General features: G+C 44.3%; 1 protein-coding gene across 2 annotated transcripts in view; it reads right to left on the bottom strand.

Annotated features, from left to right (window-relative positions):
* CPNE6 (copine 6) overlaps window positions 1-20,074 on the bottom strand; it is a 27,342-nt gene extending 7,268 nt beyond the window's left edge. The window contains exons 1-6 of one of the 2 annotated variants that reach the window (XM_042477630.1): window positions 20,028-20,074; window positions 10,016-10,176; window positions 8,444-8,632; window positions 5,994-6,068; window positions 3,358-3,432; window positions 1,333-1,416 (exon numbers count right to left, since the gene is read on the bottom strand). In XM_042477630.1, coding sequence (XP_042333564.1) covers window positions 1,333-1,416; window positions 3,358-3,432; window positions 5,994-6,068; window positions 8,444-8,632; window positions 10,016-10,168 — 576 coding nt within the window. In that variant the 5' untranslated portion in view covers window positions 10,169-10,176; window positions 20,028-20,074. Of the gene's footprint in view, window positions 1-1,332; window positions 1,417-3,357; window positions 3,433-5,993; window positions 6,069-8,443; window positions 8,633-10,015; window positions 10,177-19,710; window positions 19,880-20,027 lie in introns of those variants that run through there. The other variant, XM_042477629.1, reaches the window with a different exon arrangement.
* Window positions 20,075-27,465: the final 7,391 nt, after the last annotated feature.

The raw sequence follows: 27,465 nt of genomic DNA, 5'->3' as shown, positions 1-27,465 counted from the left end.
GGCAGAATCATACAAGCCATATTATTCCTCATCGCCATGTATCGATGTGAAAGTTGGACAGGAAGAAAGTGGATAGAAAGAAAACCAACTCATTTGAAATGTGGTGCTGGAGAAGAATTCTGTGGATACCGTGGACACCCAAAAAGACAAACAAATACTTGAAAAGATCTTTGAACTGAACTTTCTTTGGCAGCTAAGATGATCAAATTGAGGATGTCGTACTTTGGCCACACTGTGAGAAGGCACAACTGATTGGAAAAGAAAATAATGCTAGGATAGGTAGAAGGTAGTAGAAAGAGAGGAAGGCTGCATGCTGGATGGATAGACTCATTTAGGAAGGTCAAAGGTATGAATCTGTAGGATCTGGGAAGAGCAGTGGAGGACAGGGGGTCTTGGAGTTGCCTCATTCATAGGATCACCATGAGTCAGGGTAGACTTGAGGGCAGTTAACAACAACAAGAAGCAGGACCTTTTGGGTAGTGCCACTGGACCTGCAATATGCCCTCTGCAGCAAGACAGACCAGGCCCCTGCCTTTTCCATATGTAGGAAAGTTCTGAAAACACATTTATTACATGGGGTGCATGTACACTGTAAGAAATAATGCAGTTTGACACCATTTTAAGTGCTGTATCTGCATCCTACAGAATCCTGACATTTGTAATTTTACAAGGGCCTTAGCCTTCACAGCCAGAGTATGCTAGTGCCTCACAAAATTACAAATCTCAGTATTCTGTAGGCTAGAGCATGGCAATGAAAAGTGGTGTCAAACTGTGTTATTTCTACAGCATTGATTTTACATACAGTCTCTTTTAAGAAACAAAAGACGTAAATATACTATATGATGACTTTCTTTGCTACTACACAGCAGACCAGATGAGAGGTAGAAAAAACCCTCATGGCTTAGCTTTTTTGTGTTGTTGTTGCTTCTGTTGTTTTGCAACGTGTGCAGTTTTTGAAGCAAAATCCATTAATCCATTTGTTGGTCTGTCACAAAACAAACAGTCCAAAGTCTGAGTGGAACAAAGATTGGAGGAGACAGCTACACTGGCTTTGGTGGGCGGACAGTGGGGTCTGGAAGTTGTAGTACAAAAAAAGAAGCTTTTCCAGCTTCAAGATCAGAGTAGAATTTTCATTTTTGTAATTTTGCAACCACTTCCCACTAGCTTCCATTCATCATGGTGCCATTGGTGCCATTGCCCCTCTTTGTCTTCAGCTGATCTCCCTCTGATCCTGCGAACTAACATCATCCTTCCTTCCATTTTGAGAATTTCACCTTCCTCTTCTCCTGCAGCCCTCCACTACTGACAGTGTGCAGCTCACAATGCTCTTACCTCTGTCCTCCAAACCAGGTGCCCTGTCTCATTTGCATTGATCTTGTATATTTCCAGGAAGGGGTCAGATTTGCTGAAGAAATCCTAAAGGGAATAAGAAACCAGTTCAAGTATCAGAACATTATACGGTACGGCACAGACGCAAGCACACTGCAAAGGGCTTCTACAAGAGTGGAAAGTTAATCCAGGTTTCCTGAAAACCAGGAAAGACTTTCGGCAACAAAGATATAACCATTTCCTCCCCTCTTGCTGTTATGTGCCTTCAAGTTTCTGACTTATGCCAATCCAAAGACAAACCTATCAAGGGGTTTTCTTGGCAAGATTTGCTCAGAGGTGGCTCACCATTGCCTTCCCCTGAGGCTGAGAGTGTGTGACTTGCCCACGGTCTCCCAGTGTGGATGGGGTTATTGCTGTTGTAGTGTGCCTTCAAGTCGTTTCTGTTTATGGTGACTCTGATGTTTATCACACTATGCTCTTAAAGAGCTACTATTCCAGTGTGACTCCTCTAGCAGCCTCCTGTTGCATGCTGGGATTGGCAGTTTTAAGGAGCTGAACTTCTCTGCCTGAGAATTCTAAATACCCCTCCTTAAAACTGCCAATCCCAGCATGCAACAGGAGGCAGCTAGAGGAGTCACACTGGAATAGTACCTCTTTAAGAGCTCGTCTGATAAACACCTCTATCATAGATTTTTCTTGCTAAGTTTAGTCAGAGAGAGGTTGCCAATAACATCCTCTGAGGCTGAGAGTGTGTGACTTGCCTAAGGTAACCCAGTTGGTTTCATGGCTGAGTCAGATTTTGAATTCTAGTCTCCAGAGTCGCAGTCCAATACTCAACTCACTACACCACACTGTAAAGCTCTTACACTCTCTGTATGTCTCATAATTCAAGTTGAGTTTTGAGGTTTGAGTGTTGGACTAGGACTCTAGGAGACCAGGCTCCGAATCCCTGTTTGGCAATGGAAACTCACTGGGTGACCTTGGGCAAGTTGCATTCTCTCAGCCCAATGGGAAGACAATAGCAAAAACCCTCAGAAGAAATGCTGCCATAAAACTTCAGGATAGATTAGTGGTTGTCTACATTTGCCACAGTATTCCAGGCTGCCTTTGGAGTATTCTGGTCTTGAATTCCACCTGAATCTGAGAGTGGAACACACTCCCTCAGAGTGTAGTGGAGTCTCCCTCCTTGGAGGTCTTCAAACGGAGGCTGGATGGCCATCTGTTGGGGATGCTTTGATTTGGATTTCCTGCATGGCAAGGGGTTGGACTGGATGGCCCTTGTGGTCTCTTCCAACTCTATGATTCTATGATTTTATGAATCCTCTGGTACCATTTTCAGTGAACGATGGACAGCTCCTACCCCATGCCATCCCTGCAAGCCGGCTGGCACTGTCACTGTCACTTCACTCTAATTTCAGAATAACTCACTCCTACAGAGCAACTTGCAGGGACAGTGTGGGAATGGAGCTGACTGTCATCACCATATTTTGCTCTGGTAAGTCTTTTTAATGTGGCACACCAGGACATACATACATGCGAACAGTTGCCCAGTGTCAGAAGGAAGGACCAGGGTAACGGGTGGTGATTGGCACAGTTCTGGGACTAGGATACTGCAGGTTGCCCCTGAAATAACTTAGCCAGTGCAGACAACACTCAAGACAATGGCCACATAAAATCCCAATGAAATGTTTGGTGTTTGACCTTCGAATCACTTCAAACAGAAGGGAGATTCTGTATAATAGATCAGGATATCTCATGAGACGACCTGACATATCCCATGCCTTAGACAGAAAGGTTTGGGGTCTTTTGCTGAGTCCCTGATTTCTTTCATAGCCACATCCTGCTACCAGCTCCGTCTGAATTATCTGCCTTTTAATTAGTGAGATAATATGGCTTTTTTTGGATCAAACACAATCACAGCGCAAGCTACTGCAAGCTTTCTGCTTCCACAGCTCTCTTCCTCAAAACAAAATATTTCTGTTAAGCACTATAACCAGATCTTTCTCTCAGACCAATGCTTTTCTCTACCTTGTCATCTAGTTCTTCCCCATGGAACTGTAGTTGTACAAATTCGTTTGTTCTGGACACCTCCACAGCCTCGATCTACCAGAAGAAAGGACTCAGATAAGTAAATGCAACCGCAAAATTCACACACACACACACACACACACACACACACCCCTAATGGGAAAAGTTTCCTCTTCTTGAGGGCTGGTGGCAAAGCCTCTTGTATTTCTGAAATGAGATAAATCTCTCGAATTCTTGCCACTTGCATTCCTCCAACACTTTCTGAGCATCCATTAGCTCCTGGCGTACTAAGGGGCCATTCAGACTACCTTTTACCCCGGATCAGAACCCAGATGAACCACAGGAAGTTCATATTCGCCCCGAATCTCCCACAAGCAAATCTGAGGCTTTCACACCCATTCAAGGGCAAATGCACCTTAGTGCGGGTCATTTGGAAGCGGAGTAAAAGCTGTATCTTTTGGAAAAAAACGGGTCTGGCGAATATGAACTTGTCCCTGATCATGATCAGGGCAAGTTCAAGGGAGGGATTTAGGTAAGAGGGAGGGCAGAGGGCCAAACATTCCTCCCCTTCATTGGAGGAGGAGGAGGAGGAGGATGAAGCCGGGGGAAAGAAGGGTGTCATGGAGGGCAGCATCGGGTGACGGAGGAGGAGAAGGAGAAGGAAGGAGCCGGAGGAAGGATGGAAAGGGCAATCAGGGTGATGGATGGAGCCAGGAGTGCCAAGGGAAGAATCGGGGTAAGGGGGAGGAGGAGGAGGAGGAAGGAGCCGGAGAAAGGGTCAATTCAGGGTAGGTCAGAGGGAGGGCAGGGAACGGAGCAAGCCTCTGCTCCCACAAGCAGCTTTCTCTCTCTTTTAATTTATTTTTAATTTTTGACAGACTATGCGCATGCTTTTTGCTACAGGTAGATACATATATAGATAGAATGTGTGTCTGCTTGTGATATTTTCCCTTTCATTTCCTTGCTCCCAGCACTTTGCAAAAGGCTTTTTTTCTAAATTATTTTTTATATGTGAATGCTACAATGCGAATGTTACAAATATTTCTCTTTCAATTTGGCAAATTGATACAGACTGCTTTTGCTACTGTATATGTCTGTAAGGAATTCTAGAATGGCTGAGGGAAAGCAAAAGATGCAGAGATGCTATTTGGGGTGAGCAATTTATTATTATTGTTGTTGTTGTTGTTGTTGTTGTTGTATGTGTATGAGGCATTCTGGGGTCGCAAGGAGGAAGGATGCAGAGATGGCATAGGATAACATTTTGGGGTTGAAAATGGAGGCAGGGGAATATCCATAATCTGTAGTGACCCAAATACACACAACACACACACACACACACACACACCCCTGGAGGTTCTTAAATTTGACAAAATATGCGCATATTGCTGCCTATTTTTTTTAAAAAGGAGGGGGGAAGCACACTTCCGATTGCCTAATTGCTGTAGGAAACGTCAGCTTGATGAAAGCGGAACTGAATTTGATTGACAGCAAAGGTGCCTTCATTTTAAACTGGTTTTGCAAATGAGAACTCTCCGCAAGAGCTGCAAGGGCATTCAGGGTTTAATTACCCTGATTGAGGTAAATTATTAGTGGGTACGTGCTTCTGGAGGGATTTGGGAGGGGGGGACCCAATTCTGCCCAGTGCCATCCAGCGCAAATAGGTGAGTCTGAATGGGGCCTTAATCACTGTCCTTACAACAAACCTTGCAAGGAAGGCCAGTAGGATAGCAAGCATGATACCTTAAATAAAAACCCTATGCCTTCATCTCAGTCACATGGCAATTCAGCAGCACAATATCACTCTGCACATGCTTGAAGCATCCTTTTGGCCAGGAGTCTCTAAAAATGATTTTGGAAGCTCAAAATGTGTTCACACTGACACCTGGCAGCTTTCAGTTTCAGAAAAGAGCTCGAAAGTACCACTTTTTGTTTTACTACAACTTTCAGTATAGACTGAGGGGGTTGACAGACCAGCTATTAAGGCCAACCTGGGGGCTGAGTTGGAGCGTGGCATCCACATGATGCACACCCTGACTCTGCCCCCATGACAACATGATGCCAGGCGGCACTCCATACAGACTGCAGCATCATGGAGCTCCTCTAACGTTGCATCTACATGACGCAGTGCTAAAGGCATGCCATAAGGCCATGTGCTGGCAGCTATGGCAGCTTTTCCAGGGCACAAAAAAGAGATGCTTTTTGCAGCTCCTTTTTGTGCCATGGAAAAGAGAGATTGGGGTTGTGGCGTGCGGTTGCTACAGCCCCGATCTGGTGTGAAAAGGAGCATCCAAAATGTGGACGGTTTCGGATTTTAGATTTTTTTTGTTGAATTCTGGAATACTTGTATTTGCGTATACATATATAATGAGATATCTTGGTGAGGGACCCAAGTGTAATCACAAACTTCATTTCTGTTTCACATATATACCTTATTATACACACAGCCTGAAGTTTGTTTTATACAATATTTTAAATAATTTTGTGCACGAAATGAAGTTTGTGTACACTGAACCATCAGAAAGCAAAGGTGTCATTATCTTAGGCACCCATGAAAGAAGCTTTGGTTTTCGGACTATTTCAGAATTCCAGATAAGGAGGGAGACAACCCCATTCAACTTTGCCATGGAGTAGCCTACCGTGATTGTTGAGTCCTCTGCAATGTCTTCATTTGTCAGCACCAGATTTTTGGTGACCTTGGTCTGGGAGACAATCTGCGGAGTCACAAGGAGAGAGAATGGGTAGAATTAAGCACACACCAGAAAGAAAGAAAAAAGGGGGGAAAAGAAAGATTATTCTCACTTCTCCGCTTGAAAAGACGACAAGCTTTGTATTTTGGCATGTAGGACAAGATATTGTCTTAGATTTAAAACCTACTGAATTGCTGGACCACTTGTAGGGAGGTAAGTTTTCCAAAAAGGGGGGGGGGGGGGAGAGCATGCAAAAAAAAATTTCCAAAAGTTTTTTTGGGGGGGGAAAGCATGAGTGTTTTGCATATTTTAAAATATTCTTTTGCATTTCATGACCTTTTCATGAAGGGGGGGATTCTTTCTACAGAAAAAGAGCTCGCTTTTGCACTAAAAGTACATGCAAACACTCCCCCCCCCATGTGAACAATCTGATGGCAGTTGATCATTTTCTCTTTACATGTTGTCTCTTTTTCACTGAGGATGAGAAATTATTTTACATTCTTTGCATTCCTACTCCCTGGAAATATTCACTTTCAGCTTAGAGAAAATCAGCCAGGTTTTTAGTCCTCATGGAAGGACGAAGAAAGGAGATGAAGCAACCTAAAGTAGAAAGTTTTTTCCACTTCAAACAATAAGGTTTTCCAATAGAGAGTATGCAGGGAACTCACAGTTTGAGTTTCTGGCAAATTGTGTTTCCATGCCTGTCCTGTATTGGGTTGCTGCCACACTACAGAATTAATGCAGTTTGACACCACTTGAACTGTCTTGGCATTTGTAGTTCATTGTGGCACCAGAGATCTCTGAGAGAGAAGTCCAAATATCTCACCACTAAAACTAGAAATCCCAGAATGCTATTGCATTGAGCCATGGCATTTAAAGTGGTGCCAAGCTGCATTAATTCTTCAGTGTAGCAGCAGCCTGAGATGACCAAGCAGTATCCCCAGACACCTGATGATAGACAGCAACTAGCTTCATGCTCTGCTTGCCAGCTTTCTAGGCTGAATCCTCTTGGAAACAGGATACTGGGTTAAACGCACCTGTGTGCCAATCCAGCAGAACCGTTGGTTACGTTCTTCCACCTGCAGTAGCAACTCCTGGTTTGTTCTTGTCAGGCTACAGGGGCCAGGAATCCTTTCTTTTTTCTATCAAGGGCCACATTCCCTTTGAGGAAATGTGCCAGGGACTCATGCAAAACCTAAGGTGGGAGGGAGCATTCCCTGCCTTTTCCTGCCCTCTCTCTGCCATCACCGTCTTTCTTGCCACCTTTCAGCTTCCCAGAAAGAGACAGCTTGCCGATAGCCTTTGAAATAGTGCCATGGGCCACTTAAAATGAAGCTGAAGGACACATACAGCCTATGGACACTGGCTTCACTAGGGCTGGCGTCAACCAATGCACTAACTCATGGTGCCACCCCATCCATTGCCCTCCTTCCAGACCACACGATACAGAATCCTTAGTAAGTTTTTTGGGAACTAAATTTACTCATATATCATAATTCCCATCTATCACTAAACGTTCCAGTAGGCAATTGGTGTGACACAAACAACTAGCATACCCTCTGCACCTCCCAGTGATGCCGCTGCCTAAGGGGCACCAGATGCCCACCCCGATAGATGGAGAAGGGAAGATATGAGAAATCTGGGGGCCCCACATTCGCTCTGTGACCTCTGTGAAAGTGGAAAAACTGCAAATAATAAAACCACTATTTTTGTTTTACCTGACAGAACACTTCTCTAGGATGCAAAGGAATGCTTGCTAAACCTGTTAGATTTTGTTAAAATTGACAAATTTTATTCCAAGAGGGGAATCATGGGAGAAATGTGAAAAAGATTGGGAGCCTTTGATTAATTTTTTACAAGATGAATTTGGATTTTTTTTTTTAAAAAAGAAATATTAACCTTATTAGTAGTCATATAAAGACATTATAATTCAACTTCTCATAGGAGGGAAGGTGGGGGAATTTTTAGATGACATACAAGTGGGAAAATGTGATCAACAGTAACAGATCTTACCAGGATGGAGTTCAGGAACTCAATGTATGTTGAATGGATGTTTGTTTGTGTTTATATGTTCTGTGGTGTATTGTGTGATAGTAATTTTTGTTTATGTTTTATATGTGATTTTATGTATGTAAAACTGTACAAATAATAATAAAAAAGAACACCTCTCTAGGAATCTCTATGGGTAGTTAATATGCAATTCTGCTATTATTTCACACTGATTTTGATGCTGGAGGACCTACAAATGCCCAGAGAAGTCTTTTCTCTAGGAATCTAGAGAGTTGCGCTGGAGGACCTAGAGATTCCTAGAGAGAACATATTAATCAAATCTGAGAATAATCAGATCCTCAAAAGTCAAAGCCGCAAATGCAGAGGGCCGACTGTACAACCAGCCTTACCTGACCCAAACTACATTCAATTCCCCCGAGGCAGCTGCTATCGTCAAATTCCACATTCTCCGAATCCTCTCCGTCAGCATCAAAAACTTCAAATCGCAAGGTCTGCATCTCTTCAAAGAAATAGTCCAGGGCAAAGACATGAGCAAAGACGGGGTTCTTGGATCCACGGAGGATTTCAGAGCGACCAACCTAGAAAGGAAGAGAGAGACAGAGCGATGGGTTCAGGGTAGAGACAGTCAGGACTTTAAGGAGAGGGTTTGCTGTTGTGTGCCTTCAAGTAGTTTCTGATTTATGGCAACCCTAAGGCAAAAATCATGGGATTTTCATGCCAAGTGTTTTTAGAGGGAGGTTTGCCATTGCCATCCTATGAGGCTGAGAGAGTGTGACTTGCCCACAGTCACTCGGTGGGTTTCCATGAGCAAGCAGTGATTCGAATCCTGGTCTGCAGAATCATGGTGCGATACTCAAACCGTTACACCATGATGGATCACATAGGAGAGGGCACAGGATATTTTAAAGCCATCCTTTAGGCAAGAAACATATTTAATTCAATGGGTATTTAATATTCAATTCTACCATTATTTCACACTGATTTTTGATGATGAGCTGTTTTTATTTACTATGGCTGAGATCCTGCAAGAGAGACATAGCTACAATGATATAGCTACAATCCTTCTCCCAATCTAACCCCACCAAAACCCACCTTAAATGACTGGCAGATGCACCAACTGAAGGAGTTTTGCAATGTTAATGAGTGGAATACTGAAGGATGATGCATCCAGGACTTTCCTACCAGCAAATTGTGGGTTCCCTCCCCACACACTTTACGTTGTGTACGTTGAAGAAGGAGAACCTATCACAGAGGTTTCTTGGCAGGATTTGTTGAGAGGAGGTTTAGCACGGCCCTCCTCAGAGGGTGAGAGAGGCATCAGACCCCATCTGAACTTGGAAGCTAAGCAGGGTCAGCCCTGGTTAGTAATCAGATGGGAGACTGCCAGCAGATACCAGAGGCCGTAGGCCATATTTCAGAGGAAGGAACTGGCCAAACCACCTCTAAATATTCCTGGCCTAAGAAAACCCTATGTCATTCATGGGGTCACTGAAAGTCACATACTTTTTAAAGGAACAAGAGCCATCTCCAGTCTTCAGTCTGGCAACCCTACTGACAATGGTGTCTCCATGCCCAACTAGTCTTTTGAGTATCCTTTCAACCCATCCCTCCTTACCAGTATGTGTTCAACCAGCTAGCCTTCCTCCAGTGCAAGAGACGATGCTCTAAAAAGGCACCAGATGCCATCTGATCTTGGAATCTAAGCGGGGTCAATCCTGGTTAGTACTTGGATGGGAGACCACCAATGAATACTAGGTGGTGGCAGACTATATTTCAGAGGAAGGGAGTGGAAAAACCATGTCTGTGTATTCCTTGTCAAAGAAAACCCTACGAAATTCGTGGGTCACCGTAAGTCGACAGGCGATTTGAAGGCACACATAGACACAGAGTGGGGTAACATAACGATAACAGCAATGACAATATCCAGCCCAAAGGAGGGCAATGAGGGGGGATGCCCATACCTCATTCCACTGTCCATCGCTGAGCAGCTGGACCACCAGGCAGGGGTCCGGCCTGATAGCACTTTCGCGCTCCGGGAGGCTCCAACAGGAAACCCGGAGCTCCACGCGGGATGCTCCTAGGGCCACCGGCTGAGAATCAACCCCTTCGGACATGGCGCCGCCTGAGCATGGGTCAGGAATGAGGAGGATATAATGGAACAGGAAAACAAGTTAGTCAAGAGACATATTGAACACAAACAGAGGAGCAGGAGGAAGGTAACAAGAAGAAGATTAGAAGGGTTGTCCCTCTCATGAGATAGAGTGAGGTTGTGCCGCAGGCAGCAGATGCTAAGGGCAGCAAATGGTGACCACATATTGGCGGACAAAGGTGGCATGTGGCATTCAGAGCCTTCTCTGCCTCTCCCAAGTTAGCCTGCTGCCTGTCTTTAAAAAGTCTGTTTGGAAGTTTCTCTTTTAGGACAATAACTCCCAGAATATCTGGGACATGCTGTGGAGAGGTCTTTGGGAATTGTACAGGCAACCCTCCGCATTTGTGGCTTTGACTTTTGCAGATCTGATTACTGTCTAGGTCTTCCAGTATGACTCTATGGCCAATATTCCCCAGATGTTGTGCTGGATGATCCAGAGATTGCTAGAGAGAACACTTCTCTCTAGGCATTTGTTGGTCCTACAGTGTGATTCTATGGTCAACATCCAGGAGATTCTGATCATGGACTTGCGCTGAAGGACCTAGAGATTTCTAGAGAAAATACTTCTCTAGGCATTTATAAGTCCTCCAGTATGATTCTGTGGTCAAGTCTAATGGATGTTGACCACAGACATGTGCTGGAGGACCTAGAGATTCCCAGCAAGGCGTTCTCTCAGGTTAAAAAAATGTGTTTTTTTATTTGTGGTTTCCCCACTTTCACAGGGGTCCTGCACCCCTAACCCCAGTGAATGCGGAAGTCTGAAAAGATAACCTCTTTAACATCTTGGGTGCAGTGGAGGAAGCTATACCATCACAAGTGTGGAAGCAAGGTTGCATTGCCCATTAGGCTGGCTTCTGTACATGGAATTCAAGAATGGAAGGAGCTGCCTCTTTGAAGCCTTGGGCAGCAAAGTGCATTGAGGTAGGTCATAGAACTGGAAGAGAACTGGGGCAGGGAGAAATGGAACTGAACACAGAGACACCCAAACAAAGCAAAAAGAAACCAAAAAAAGTACACTCAGCCCTCTTCAACTATCCACAACTTGCTTTAAAAAAAGAATCCAAAAAGCAAACCTTGATTTTGCCATTTTCTATAAGGGACTTGAAGTTAAACAACAATGACAACAACAACATGTGCATTCTCCGAGGCATATAGTCACTATCTTGGGAATTAGGGAATGGCGTGAAAAAAAGAGGCTTCCAGATTTGCAAGGGTACAGAAATGTCTCCCCCTTGGCCATTCCCAGCCACCTTTCTTCTCAGATCCTGTTGCAGAAAGCTAGGAAAGATGGTTGGGAAAGGGGTACTATTGTCACAATCCAAAACGGCATTCTGGGACCAGTTGGTGCTGAGTCAGTCAGACTGTCCCTGGGTACTCCAGCCGTTCCTCCCTGTGATTTATTATCCTGCGTCCTGGACGGACGGCTTGGCTCCCACCAGGGACCTGAGTCAGGTCAAATAAACCGGGATGCTCAGCCAGGGAAGGAAAAGAAAAAAGGCCTGGAGAAAATCAACTCTGAAGATGGAGGGAGACACAAGAGCACTTAGGGTGGGCAGTGTGTGGTGTGTGTGCAATACAGAGTATTACCTGTTATCAGCATCAGTTATATCACACACACACAAATGCACACACATCCATTTTCAATAGGTAAGGTTTCACTAAAAAAGAAACTCTTGTGGAAGACATTGGCATCCATGACTTCAGTGGGCCCTCCACATTTGCTGGGTTTGGGGATGCTGGACCTCTGTGAAAGTGGAAAAACCACCAAAAAACCCCCACTATTTCTTTCAATCCTAATAGAATACTTTTCTAGGAATCTCTAGGTCCTTCAGCGCAACGCTGTGGTCAACGTCCATTGGAAGCTGACCATAAAATTGCACTGGAAGACCTACAGATGCCCAAAGAAGTGTTCTTTCTAGGAACCTCTAGGTTCTCCAGCACAACCTCTGGCCAGCGTTGGCCATAGAGTCTTGCTGGAGGACCTAGAAATTCCAAGAGAGATAATATTAATCAACTCTGCAAATAATCAAATCTGCAAAAGTCGAAGTTTAAGATGTGGAGGGCTGAATGTATTCAGATATGTTGGTAAAAACATGGACATCCATGACTATTTAGATATTAAAATGTCCTTCTTAGGACCACAATTCCAAGATATGTTGGCTCACGGAGGACACTGACATTCATGATTATTTAAATTATTTAAATATTTAAATATATTCTTTGTACTACAACTCTCAGAATCTCCCAGCCAGCACACTTGCTGGGGGTTTCTGGGAGTTGTAGTCCACAAAAAGCGAACCTTTTACTATATGTTTTGATGAAACGTATAGTGGAACATCCATGTTCTGAAGCATTGTATTTTGGAAGACCAAATGCTGCTGAAGAAGAAAGAAGCGTCCTATAATCTTCCTTTTCATGTGGGCTTCCTGGAAGCATTGCGCTGTCCAGTGCTGGAAAAAGGATGCTGGGCTAAATGCATGTTGGGTTTGGTCCAGGAGAGCTTTTTTCTGATGTTAGATTCTGCTTCATTTGCATCTCTGCAAGCGGCGTCAGCAAACTCACCACACATTAGCCCACATCAAGCATCTCTTCATGAAGCGGGACTTGGAAAAAGAAAATAGTCTTTGTTTGGACCACAGCTCCCAGAACCATGCTGGCTAGGGGATTCTGGGAGTTGTAATTTAAAAAAGCCTTTTGCAAGTACGCATCATTGCGTGTTCAAATAAAACACTCTTCCCCAACTCAGAGGCCTCCAGGTGCATTGCACTGCAAGTCTGATCATAGTGACTGGAGAGGATGGGAACTGCAGTCTAGCAAATGTGGAAAGACCAAAGATTGAGGGAAATGGAGGCTGTCATATGAGAGCCTTGGGCACCTCATGCTTTCTGAGGTGGCCCTGTTGGCTGAGGAATAATCTGGTGGGTCTGCAGTCCAACAAATCTGACAGGGCAAGGGGGAAAACATCAAGGTACACTCTCTCAGCCTCAGGGGAAGGCAATGGCAAACCTTGTCTGGAGAAACATGCCAAGAAAACTACTATAGGTTCGCCTTAGGATCACCATAAATTAAAAAATGACTTTGTAGCACACAACAAACAACAACAAATATTCTGCTCCTGGAAGAGCATCCCTATCATGTTCTGCATGAGTTTTCTGAAGGGAGAAGACTCTTCCCAGCCTCTGAATAAGCCAACTAGACATCCCCAGTAAGGCTGCCTTCTTGCCAGGCGATCCTTAACTGGACAGGACTTAAATCTGTAGGGTTTCTCATACAAAAATGCAACCGCAGCCTCTTTGCATCTATTACTCTGTTGCTTGTCCATAGAGTGATGCCATCAGGGCAGAACCTTGGGACAGGAATCCATGGTTCCCACTTAGGGTGCATCTACACTGTAGAAATAATGCAGCTTGACACCACATCAACTGCCAGAGCTCCATCCTTGGATGGAGTTTGGTGAGACACCAGCACTCTTTGGCAGAGAAGGCTAAAGACTGTGCAAAATACTACAACTTCCACAATTTTCTAGAATGCAGCTACAGTACTTGCAAGTGGTATCAAACTGCATTCTTTCTACAGTGTCGACACACCCTTAGCAGAATGAGTGAGGAGAAACTTAAAATGGAACCAACTGAGATCTTACATTTTGAAGCCACTGAAATGACACACATCACCATCTAAGGATGCTCCTAATAAGATCACTGATCAGAGCAGAGTTTGGAGGAAACAACTCTTGTGAACTACACATCCCACAATCCATCAAACCATTATAACCAATGGCCATACTGTTTGGGGGAGGATTCTAGAAGCTTGGGTGCAAACAGAATAACTTTTCCATGCTCTTGTCCACAATCTTGTAGTTATTGTGTGCCTTCAGGTCCAACTTATGGCGACCTGAAGGCAAATCTATCATGGGGTTTTCTTGACATGATTTGTTCAGAGGAGGTTTGCCATTGCCTTTCCCTGAGGCTCAGAGTGTGTGACTTGCCCAAGGTCACCCAATGGATTTCATGGCTGAGCAGGGAATCGAACTCCAGTCTCCAGAATATTAGTCCAATACTCAAACCGCTATGCCACACTGACTCTGTCCACAACCTTACTTAATTATCAATATTGTTTAACGTATCCAGAATGATGAGACCGGAGTTTCTCAGATCCAATGAACATGGAATAGAAAGCTTTGCATTTGAGAAATATATGGGGAGCTTCACCCACTTAGATGCATGCTATTTGAGAAAATTCTGCCCATCCTAGTATGAAATGTAAGTGCCCTATGGCCACTGAAACCAACTCTATCCTCCAACAGAAGAGAATAGCCTTGGAGATGCAGGATGGAGGAATGAATAGGCCAAGGTTGCCATTGATGTCCTCATTGATTCTGCCTAGCAGTAGGGATGGCCCTGTTTAAGGTTTTCCCTCTTGAACGAAACCAGTGCTATCAGGAAATTTTGAAAGCGGAGCAGGAAAGGAACCATAAAGAGAAAAGGCATGGACAAAGTGGTACAGTCAGCCCTCCTTATTCACAGATTTTTTTTTAATCTACCAATTCAAGCATCCACAGCTTGCAAATATTTTAAAAATATAAATTCCAAAAAGCAAAGTTGGATTTTGCCGTTTATGTAAGGAACACTATTTTATTACGCCACTGTATTTAATGGGACTTGAGCATCCACAGATTTTGTTATCCTGGAACCAACCCCCAGCAGATACTAAGGGGCCACTGTAGTCGCAGAATAAGTACACAGGGGATCCCAAGTGATCATGCATAAAATGCCATCCCTGAGAAACAGTGCGGACCACAGAAGCAAGGAATTGGCTCAGCTGGGCCCATTTCAGCCATTTTAAGGCATGCAAGCTTTGGAGGACCACAGAATGCTTCATCAGGCAGACTTCTTTAGAAAGGAAACACCTTGCCAAGTCACCCCAGCACTTTGCCAACTAGATGCCTACTCACTTTGTTGTTGTTGTGTACCTTCAAGTCATTTCTGACTTATGGCAACCCTAAGGTGACCCTATCATGGGGGTTTCTTGGCAAGATTGGTCCAGAGGGAGTTTCCATTGCCTTCCCCAAAGGCTGAGAGAGTATGACTTCCCCAAGGTACCCAATGGGATTCATGACTGAGTGGGGATTTGAACCATGATCTCCAAAATCCTAGTCCAACACTCAAACTACTAAGCCATGCTGGCTCTCGCCTACTCACCAGCAAGGCACAAAAGAGAGAAAGAGAGAGAGAAAGGGCTGACCCTTGTTGATCCTTCTCAGCAACCAGGGGTACACCTTTCTTAAAGCACAATAACATCCAAAATCCACAAAAAATGATACTTTTATGCAGCCATCCAAAATGCACAAAATACATGATGCTGTTTCTTAAAGCTTTCCTAACTCTTCTGGCTAATTGTCACTGATGGATCGACCCTCAGGGATGACAAGGGCCATCACAATACCTTGCGGCAATCCATCAAACCAGTCAATTTTGTATTGCAGGAAAATGCTTCCTTTCCCCCTTGCCAGATTCTCCTTGGCAAAGGGCCCTGTGGAACCCAAAAGCCTGCACACAAAACCTAAGATGATTCAATGGAAGTATCATTTTACTATATCACCAACTTCAGAAACCAGCAAACCCCTATGGGCTGCAGATATGTATAACCATCACACATCCAAAAAGAAGAATCACAGCCTTGTAAGGTGTCAGCCACAGAGGTCTCACAACATAGGGTGCATTTCACAATGGCCACAATGTTGTGATGATGTCCAATATCCTGAGAGTGCTGTTGGGGATTGACTATGGTATGTAACACCGAGTGATGTATAAAATACTGGCTGACACACCCAAATCAAAGCAAAAACATGGGCATCTGTACAGAGATCTACAGTGGACTAGAAGCTTAGGTATAAGACAATAAATATAATAAATGGAATACTGTATAAATAAGGAACGGAGGCATTGACATTGGAAGCTGAAGAATTATGACTGTTCTCAAGCCATTCAACCCCATCCTCACAAAAATATATTGCATGCATTATATACAAACAGTGGCTATCCGCTGGGATATGAAAATCTGGGGATACTCAAGCCCCGTTAAATACAATGGGGTAGCAAAATGGCATTCCTTATATAAAACAGTAAAATCAAGGTTTGCTTATTGCAATGTTTTCAAGCCATGGGTGGTTGAATCCATGGATAAAGAATCCATGGATATGGGGAACCAACAATAGGAAATATCCATTGGAAGCAACAGTACAAATACAAATACATACATATATTCCATATGTATATTCCATACAAATACAGAGTTGTGTGTATATTCCATAAATCTGTATGATAGGATGCTAGAATTTGGTCTCAGAAATCATGGACCGGGCCGAGAGCAGAGAGACCCAGATTCAAATCCACCCGAGCCAAAACTTGCACTAGGTTTATGCTGCTTCAAAGGCACTTTTTCTCAGCTTAATCTGCTTTGAGGTCATTCTGAGGAAGGCACTGGGCACACAGACAAGGAGATTAATGGGGTCTTTGGCCACCCCAGACTCCCCAGACTGCCTCTTTTGTGGGGGGCCAAAAGGGAAGGGAGCAGTCTCCTCTGGGGAGTAGCAATTCACTTTTAAAAAGGTCGCAGGGCTTTCCTTCTAAAATCTGTGTTTCAAAACTAGAAATGGAAATATGACCACTTTTGTTCTTTTTATCAGAACAAAAGTCTGTGTGGTCCCTGAGCAGGGTGACCAGGTGTCCTCCTTCACCAGGACATGTCCTACATTTCAACCTTCTGTCCAAGAGGAATTTCAAAAAATATCCTCTATTTTGAGCATGACTAAGAAGCATGAATTTATATTTATATTCATGTTTTTAGCTTCTTCTTTTTTTTTTTTTTTTTTGGTAATATCTGACATTTTCTCAAATGTCCTACATTTTGTGGTGCCTTGTCTTCCTTTTGGTTATGACACTCTGTCCCTAAGGGATACACAGCAGAAACATGGCTCCTAAATCCACAAATATTGTCCATTCCTGCTCCATATCCAGAGGCACTCTGCCTTAAAGAATTAGAGAGAACCTACTATGGCTGTGGGTGGGAAAGACATTCACTGATGGGAGTGTGACACAAGTGTAACAAAATAGCCAAGACTTTGGAAAAGTTGCTTTTTTGTTGGACTACATCTTCCAGAATTCTCCAGTGACCATGGTGGCTGGGGATTCTGGAAGATGTAGGCCAAAGAACGCAATGTTTCCAAGTTCTGAGAAACACATCAAAGAAAGCCCTGAACCATGTGTGGCAGACAGACGTAAATGGAAGACACCATAACAAACACAGAAGAACAAGCCACAGAACCTTCCAAATTACACAAAATTGAGACCTAATGCACAAAACCCCTCTTCTGCAATGCTCCCGCACTTCATAGCCAGGTTGGCTCTGTGTGTGTGTGTGGGGGGGGGGGGTATCTAGGAACCGTAGTCCAGAAAAGTAACTTGCTCAAGTTTGGAAATCTGACAAAATTTCTACCTGATCATGCAGATGGCATTGTCAATAATCCGGTGTATATTTATTGTCTTATACCTAAGCTTCTAGTCCACTGTAGATCTCTGTACAGATGCCCATGTATTTACAGATATACTGCCCCAAATAGAGAGGCTATATTTTGCTTTTGGGTTTGTTAAATCACTGCCAAAGACTAAAAGATGCACTATGAATTAGTTCAACTCTTTAAAAAAAAAAAGCAGAAGAAGCTGTTTCAAGTTCAGGGCCATTGCAATTTTCCAAAGCAATATATGTGTTAGAATCATAGAATCATAGAATCATAGAGTTGGAAGAGACCACTAGGGCCATCCAGTCCAACCCCCTGCCATGCAGGAAATCCAAATCAAAGCATCCTTGACAGATGGCCATCCAGCCTCTGTTTAAAGACCTCCAAGGAAGGAGACTCAATCACCCTCCGAGGAACGAGTGCATTCCACTGTCGAACAGCCCTGAGTGTCAGGAAGTTCTTCCTAATGTTCAGGTGGAATCTCTTTTCCTGTAGCTTGCATCCATTGTTCCGGGTCCTGTTCTCTGGAGCAGCAGAAAACAAGCTTGCTCCCTCTTCAATATGACATCCTTTCAAATATTTAAACAGGGCTATCATATCACCTCTTAACCTTCTTTTCTCCAGGCTAAACATCCCCAGCTCCCTAAGTCGTTCCTCATAGGGCATGGTTTCCAGACCCTTCACCATTTTTGTCGCCCTCCTTTGGACACGCTCCAGTTTCTCAATGTCCTTTCTGAATTGTGGTGCCCAGAACTGGACACAATATTCTAGGTGGGGCCTGACCAGAGCAGAATACAGTGGCATTATTACTTGTTGTGGGAGCTCACACTGTGATTCTTCCCCAATCAGTTCCCCCCAAATTATGTACAGCTCTATGCAGCGCCAAACAGAGGGCCAGGACATGGAGAAAAAGGTAAAGCATCTAGCAGTCAGCTAGAGTGAGCAAAGGTCCAGAGCATAAAAGGAGACTCACACAGCCACAACAACACAAGCAACACTCAGATCTCACACTGCAACATACCAGACCTCACACTCACCAGAAGGAAAACATCACATGTGAAAAGCACCATAGAGGGATCCCAAAGGTGGATCCATGGCTGGCATATCATGGCACACATTGATGTGCCACTTTGGTTATAGAGACTGATAACCAGGAAAGGGATACAGCCCACAAGAGCACACACATACACACAAAACCTCGAAGGGAAAGGACCACAAAGCAGCGATGCACAAAACATGCACATGCCAAAGGGTGACATCCAGGCCAGGTACTCCCACTTCCAAGAAGAGATGCAAGACCTGGTTGTGTGTGCCATGCACAAGACACCACAGCAGAGTGGCATGCCACAACCAAGGTGTGAGGTTGAGTGGGGTACAAAGCATGCCAACACTGGGCCGGAGAACCATCCACAAGGATGTGCCGAAGGAAGGCCAGTCCGCACACGCACAAGCAGGGGTGCACCTGAGAGACACACCACAGGGACAACCCATGGATGCTTCACGGAGGTGTGCAAACACCCAGCTACAACAACACAGAGGCAACCCAGCTGATGGTGGAACACACCCTGTGTCCTGTGTCAAGCTGCAGGCAGGAGAGACACTTGGCCCTATAAAGGGGATCCAGGCTGCATCTGCACTACAGAACTAATCCAGTTTGACACCACTTTAACTTCCATGGGTCAAGGCTATGGAATTCTGGTCATGGTAGTTTGTTGGGGCACCAAAGGTCTGCCAACAAACTACCATGGGCAGAATTCTATAGCCTTGAGCTATGGCAGTTCAAGTGGTGTCAAACTGGAATACTTCTGCAGTGCAGATGCAGCCCCAAGGTCCAGAAAACATTTTCCCCCTGTGCATTGCAGTGCTTACATGGCACATAAGTCCAAGTGAGCATCCCTCCTCCTTGGTTAAAGCAGGAGATGCTCGGCAGGGACAACCTTCCCTTAGTACCACTGCAGGGTTGGAGGAGGGAGGAAGAAGGGAACAATTACCTGGATGGAAGAGTGCAAGGGATCCAATCTCTCTCTCTCTCTCTTTCTCCTTCTTCCCTTCTTTCCTCCTGGGTGACTCCTTCCCCTCCAAGCTGGAAGTCCTTGAGTCTCTCTTTCTCTCTTTCTTTTTTGGCTTCCTCCTCCCTTCCTCCTGCTGTCCCCTATAGGCTCTCTCTCTCCTTTTCTGCTGCTGTCACGTTTCCCTCCATCCCCTGTCTTTTTTGGCTCCTCCTCATCCTAGATTCTGCAGTACAAGGGAGGGGGGAAAGGCTATGCACACTCATTCACATACACACATACACAACACTCACACCTACCTTTTGTTCATCTTGATGAGGACCCTTTTCCCCATCACCTATCCTTCTCCAGGGGTACATCTACACTGTAGAATTAATGCAGTTTGATGCCACTTGAACTGCCCTCCTACAGGGTGCTGGGATTTGCAGTTTGGGGAGGCACCAGCCCTCTTCAGCAGAGGCAGCTAAAGACCTTGCAAAACTATAGCTCCTTGGATTCTCTAGGATGGAGCTCTGGTAATTCAAAGTGGTGCCAAACTGCATTATTTCTACAGTGTAGATGCACCTGGAGCTCGGTGGTGGTGGTGGTATTCTACTTGCCAAGAAAACCCCATGATAGGCTTGCTTTTGTTGTTTGTTGTCGTCGTCGTGTGCTTTCAAGTTGTTTCCGACGTATAACACCCATGAGATTTTCTTGGAAAGTTTCTTCAGAGGGGGCTTGCCACTGTCATCCTCTGAGGCTGAGAGAGTGTGACCTGCCCAAGGTCACACAGTGGGTTCCCATGGCCGAGTTGGGATTCGAACCCTGGTCTCCAGAGACATAATCCAACATGCAAACCACTATGCCACTCTGGCTATCTCTTTGAAAACAGGGATAGACAGAAGAGATATAATAGTGCCTTACACAACAAAACAAATGCTTTAGCCCTCTATTCTGGCTTCCACCTTCTTTAGCGGTTCTGAATCAAAAGATATTGTGCCCTAGAATGAGTATGTTTTATTCTATTTTTAACTGATTGTATGTACAGTGCTCTATTAATAAAGCTTAATAATAATAATAGTGTCTGTGTATATTCTCTTTATCAAGCTCTGTATTCTGCATTATACATGCAGAGACAAACATATATCTTGCTATATTTGTTGTTATGTGCCTCCAAGTCCTTTCTCACTTGTGGCAACCCTAAAGTAAGCCTATCCTGGGGTTTCCTTGGCAAGATTGGTTCAGAGGAGGTTTGCCATTGCCTTCCCCTGAGGCTGAGAGAGTGTGACCTGCCAAAGGTCCACCCAGTGGGTTTTATGGCTGAGCGGGGCATCAAACCCTGGTCTCCAGAGCCACAGTCCAACATTCAAACTCACTACACCACACCAGCTCTATTATATATAGTATATATATTCTATAACCATTCGTTTTATTGTTCCATAACCATACTCACACAGACTATAACCCTATGGCCTGGGAAAATAGTTTGACAATGACTGTAATGTGTGAATGACTACAATGTAGCGAGAATATGGCTTGAGAGAGTGATTCAGGGCAGCGTGGTGTAGTGGTTTGAGTGCTGGACTACAACTCTGGAGATCAGAGTTTGATTCCCGCTTAGCCATGAAAACTGACTAGATGACCTTGGGCAAGTCACACTCTCTCAGCCTGAGAGGGAGGCAATGGCAAACCTCCTCCGAACAAATCTTGCCAAGAAAACCCCATGATAGGTGCGTTTTAGGGTTGCCATAAGTCGGAAACAACTTGAAGGCAAACAACAACAATATATATACACACATGTATGCTGTAACTATAAAGTCTACACACATACATAGGCGTGCACATTTTTATAACACACACACACACACACACACACACACACACACAGAATATGTCTTGTGTCCCGTTTTTGGGGGAAAGGTAGAGTATGATCAACATCCTCGGTAATGTCTTCCAGAACGGCAACCCATAAATGATTCACAGCAGCCAAAGAAGCAGGGAGGCAAAATGCATTTTACTGAATTTGTATATTTCTCTTTTGTTAGTATTATGAGTAAATGTTTTGAGTAATTAACTGCATCCTTTTGGGAACCAGAGCAGATTGTTTTGAAGGTTTCTTTGCTGCTTTTAAAAAGAATCCTATGTGCATATGTGTATGTGTGCATCTGTCTGCAGGTGTGCATGGTTTTAAAAGGAGTGTTGGCTGGGGATGAGGAGTGCTGTGGTTCATCTGCAGAGCATCCTTTTGGGAGATGGCTGTAAAGCTGCTACCTTCAGTATGGTTTTTGAAAGAAAAAGAGTAAGAAAAGGTGTTTCCATTGCCTTTCTCATCTCCCAGTTGGGTTCTTCTCAGCAGCAAGCAGCCACTCATGGGGAGAACTGGATGATGGATGAGACAGGTCAGGATTGTTGGTCCGACTCAGCATGTGCCTTATTGTTTTTGTCTTTAGATTCAAGACAACACAGGGAAGGATGCCGGTGTTTTGCAGCCTTGCCTGAGACAAAAGGAAAACCCAGGGCAATGTAAGTAAGCATTGAATCCTACAGTGGGAACCCGAAGGCCATCTGTCCCAACCCTCTGCCATGCTAGAAATATGATCACAAACTGGAGTGTCAGGAGAGAGCCTGCCCAGTTTTGGAAGAAAGCCTGATACAGTCAGTCCTCCTATCCACGGATTCCTTATCCACTGATTCAACCATCCACGGCTTGAAAATATTTTAAAATATACATAAATCCCCAAAAGCAAACCTTGATTTTGCCCTTTTATATAAGGGACACCATTTTACTATGTCATTGCATTTAATGGGACTTGAGCATCCACAGATTTTGGTATCCACAGGGAGTCCTGGAACCAAACCTCAGCATTTATCAAGGGCCCACTATGCACTAGAATTCCTACTCTTTGTTTGTTGTTGTTATTGTGTATCTTCAAGTCATTTCCACCCTAAGCATGGTGTAGTGGTTTGACCATTGGACTAGGAGAACAGGGTTCGAATCCCCACTCAGCCACAAAACCCACTGGGAGGGTGACCCTGAACAGGTCACACTCTCTCAGCTTCAGAGGATGGCAATGGCAAACCTCCTCTGAAGAAAGCTTCCAAGAAAACTCCATGATTGGTTTGTCTTTGGGTTGCCATAAATCAGAAGTGACTTGAAGGCATACAACAAGAACAATTACAACAAAGGCAACCCTGTAGTGATGTTTTCTTGTTGAGATTGGTTCAGATGAATTTGCCATTGCTTTCCCCTGAGGCTGAGAGCATGTGACTTGCCCAAGGTCACCCAGTGGGTTTCGAGGCTGAACCAGGAATCGAACCCTGGTCTCCAGTCATACTCAATAATCTCCAGATATCAAATCTCATTGTGAAGACAGCAGTTGCATCCTTTCTTTAGCATCAACAAGCGCTAACACATGAGCATAAAAGCACCATGCGGCGCGCACAGCTTGCCTTTCCACGCCTTGCAGCTGGTGAGGTATATATCAGGGATGGCTGATAACCTCTCGCAGAACAAATTATGGTTTTCCTGGTGTATCTTTATCCGAAAGAACAAAAGCCATCTCCTCATGACTTTTAAAACTGTCAGAAGAAAGGCGAACACACAATAAATGAACACAGCGCATGGAAAGCAGAGGAAAGTATTCATCCATGGACCATAGTCTTTGAGGAAGATTCAAACAGCAGCTGCAGTTGGGATGGATCTGAGGCTTCACACCCCTTTTATCTCATTCTGCAAAATGTCAGAGGGAGCTGTTTAAAGTTTCAGAGCTGAGAAAGTTAATTTTGGATGGTTGTTCCCAGAATTCTCCATCCAACATGGTCAATGGCAGTACTAAACTGGAGATTCTGGGAGATGCACTCTCAGATATGTTTCTCCCTCCATACTTGTTCATCAAACAGTCATGGAAGCCTCCCTGCACCCCTGCAATCTGGTGCTCTTCAGATGTGTGCACTGACAATCCCATCATCCCCAGACAGCTTCACCAACTATGGATGGAGTATGTAGTTCAACACCGCATCTGGAAACACACCAGCCTTCGGGGAAGGCTATGCTAAGGTTTAAGTAGAGGAACTTTATTCTCAATGGCAGGGTTCAGTCATAACTGAATGACTCTGAACATGTGCAAAAAGCTTTAAAGAAAAACACCATTGAATAACTGAAGGATACCTCCATAAGAACCACAGGTGCCTCTAAAACAATAGCTTAAGTCCTGATAAAGAATATAGACAAGGGTCCAAAACACACTGGAGAAATAATCCCATTTGAAGCCACTTTAACTTCCCCGCCCCATGCTAGGGAATTCTGGGAACTGTAGTTTAGTGAGACATTTAGCCTTCTCTGTATGAGAGCTCTGGTGCTACAATAAACTACAATTCCCAGAATTCCCTAAACTGGATTATTTCTGCAGTCTGTTTTGGACCCTGGTTAAATGTGTGAACTGTTGATAGTTGTGGCAGAGAGGAATAGGTTAATGCCTAAACTACGGTACAAATCCTAGCTTTCCATAGGATGGAGGTATAGCACTTAAAGTGGCATCAAACTGCATTATTTCTACAGTGTAGATGCACCCCAAGTTAGATGGAGGCATCACTACAAAATATGGTCCCATTTGGCTTTTCTCGACTCTAGCTCACCACCTCCAATAAAGCTCCAGTTCTGCTAGTATAAAGATAGGCTTCTCTCAGCTTCTGCTTCTAGCTTAACAGGGGACATGCTTGCTGGCTGTCTCCAAGGGATAGACCCCAAGGGACTGCTGGATTTTGTCTTTTCCAATATAAAAAAATAAAGAGGCCACGCTTGTGACAAATCCGCTTCATTCTGGCAGGCCTTGGTGCAACCCCACATCCACTTGCAGTCAGAGGCTAATCTAATTCAGGCAGCAAAGCATCTCTTCTGTTTCTTTTAAGACTGCAAACAACCCCAAAATTAAGGAATTTGGTCTTTTGGTGTCGTACTCAGCATTTTCTCCCTCTCCTTTTTGGATTTATCATTCAACCGAAAGAAGGATGCAGAAGCAGGGGTTCCCAACCTTTTTGACTTGTGCAGCCCTTATTTCTATGGCAGAACCCCTAAGAGGCCTACCCTATGTCTTGGTGTTAATGGTGTTTAGGAGTCTGTATAAGAATATATTCCTGTTCCTTCATTTAATTCCATTTTTATTTCTTTCATTTTCCTGGAGTGACTGGCAAGCGCATGCGGAGCCCTAAGGGTTGGGAACCCCTGCCCTAAAGCAACAACAACAACAACAACAATTAAATTAAAATGATGAATTTTAGATGTGGATCATTTTAATATATGTACATTTTATTTATCCTTTTCAACTGATGTGTGTTTTATGTGATGTGTTTTAACTGAGGTTGTTTGTTAATTGTTGTTGCCCACCTTGATCCATGGGGAGAGTTAGGTAAGAAAATAATAATAATAATAATAATATCAAGAGAACTAACCATGATTTTTTGTGCCTCTGTTTTAGTGTAAGAATCAAATTACTCTTTGTTTTATGACTGCTGATAATTTTGTGTTTGCATTTGTGTGTGTGTGAAAGTTAGAGCTAATAAGTTTGTAGGGCTTGGGGAAATTACTTTTTGGACTCTATCTCTCAGAATTCCCTCGGCAATCCCTGGCTGGTGACGGCACACCCTCCAGCATTTAATAGATGAAAAATGGGACACAAGTCAGTAAACTATGCAATTGAGGAAAAACATGTCGCAATTATTTAATGAATTTCTGCATGGGATGAAAAAACCCCAGACATTCTGCAGCCTGATATGAACCAAGGGCAGGAAGAAAATAGTAAATTCCAACATTTCACAGGTGAAAACGGGGACACATGCGGCAGAACAAAACCAGAGTGTGGTCAAATGCTTGCTATGACAGGCTGCAGCACTTGGCTTTTGCCTGAGCCTTCTGGGGGAAAAACGAAGGAGGCAGCATGGTGTAGTGGTCTGGATGTTGGACTACAATTCAGAGTTGAAATCTGCACTCAGCCATGGAAACCCACCAGGTGATCTTGGGCAAGTCCTATACTCTTAGTTTTGGGGAATGGCAAAGGCAAACCTCCTCTGAACAAATCTGAACAAATCCCCTGAACAAATCTGTTACTGGCCATGGCTGTCTCAAAACATTTTGCTACCTAAGGCAAAATCTAAATGGTGAACTTTTACCTATTCCATGCACAGAAGCCAATTGGATTAGGTGCTAAATTCAAGAGGATAGTAGGCTAGTTTTGGGTATTCAAGGCAACCATGCAACACACATACAACTTTTGTTTTTAAGAGAAGGGAATGCCCAGGGAGAATATCAGGAGGAATACCCAGGTATTGTGACTTCTGTCACCTCCAGCAAGAGAGCTGCCTGAGATGTTTGACTCCCTCTGCCTAATGTAAAGGCCGGCCCCAGCAGCCAACACCTATAATATTGGGAAAGATGGAGAAGTAGCCTCTGGCAGTGATGGCTGGTTGCTTCCTTGTCGTGGTTTGGCAAATCCGCTCTGCATTTTAGTCCAAACTCTAAAAGGGCTGTCCAAGGTGCTGAACCAACCCCTCCCTATAAATGCATCATGTTTAAAGTTTCAACCCCAGAGGCTGCCACTGGCACGTGAAGTGCTACATGCAGCATTTTACTCTGTTCCAGTGAAAGTAAGCAGACTGGGAAGAGAACCAAGAAATGCACAGATAAATAATTCACCTTCTCTGGTGCATCTCTAGGTCTTCTTCTTTGACAGCATCTATGCTGCCATCTGATGGTCACTTTATTGTGTGCTTCCAAGCAGTTTCTGACGACTACTACTAACACTACTATTAATATTTCTTACCTGCCTGTCCCCATGGATCAAGGTGCGGGACAACGACAACTAACAAACAACATCAGTTAATACACTTCACTTAAACTCACATCAGTTTAAACTTATGTGTGTTTTAACTTTTAAACTTATGGTTAATAGACTTATGGTGACCCTAAGGAAACCTAAGATCTCCCAGTTTCCAAGCCCCAGCAACAATTTGAACCTTGGTCTTTCGGAGTCCTAGTCCAAGACTCAAACCGTGGCACAACACTGTAGTGTTTACAGCAGTGCTAGATTTATGTGTGGGTTGTGTGTATTCGTTTCCAAATTATGGCAGCCCCAAGGCAAACCTATGATGAGGTTATCTTGGCAAGTGTGATGTCCTGCCAGGACTGATTGAAACTTTCCCCTGCATTTTCTTTCATTTTGGTTCAGGCCATAGATTATTTTAGTGTAGAAAAGTTCTTTGTGTTAGTTGTGGGAGGAGCTGTAGGATTCCCCTGCATTATTTCCAGGTTTGGTTTGCCCTTTCCCAGCATGCTCTGTTGTAGCTGGAAGCCTTTAGTGGGGAGCAGTCTTTGCTGTGAGCAGGCAGAGAGCTGTCTTTTGGTGGCAAACAGGCCCAGACAGCCGGAAAGAGCATTTCTTACACGTTAGCCAAATAAGTTACCAAGTTAGCCATTTCAGTTACCAGGTCTCAGCCAAATTAGTTACCAACAACAAGTGAATAAAGAATTCAGGAGCTGAAAGACCCTGCACCAGCTCCATTGAGTGTAGGGTTGCCATAACCCGGCTGCAACTGGGCTTTTCCCGCTTTTGGCGGTACCTGCCCGCTCACGTCACGGGTGCCGCCAAAAACCAGGAAAAGCCTGGTTGCAGCGGGGTTGCACTGCAACCCATGGGGCCTCGCTGCCCTCCTCCTCTTCCACCTCGCATGGCCGCTTGGAGGAAGAGGAGGACAGCGAGGCCTTGG

The sequence above is a fragment of the Sceloporus undulatus genome, chromosome 6 (assembly GCF_019175285.1).
Source record: "Sceloporus undulatus isolate JIND9_A2432 ecotype Alabama chromosome 6, SceUnd_v1.1, whole genome shotgun sequence".
Taxonomy (NCBI): domain Eukaryota; kingdom Metazoa; phylum Chordata; class Lepidosauria; order Squamata; family Phrynosomatidae; genus Sceloporus; species Sceloporus undulatus.
The sequence above is the reverse complement of the archived record's forward strand: the minus strand, read 5'-3'. Positions and strand labels throughout refer to the sequence as shown.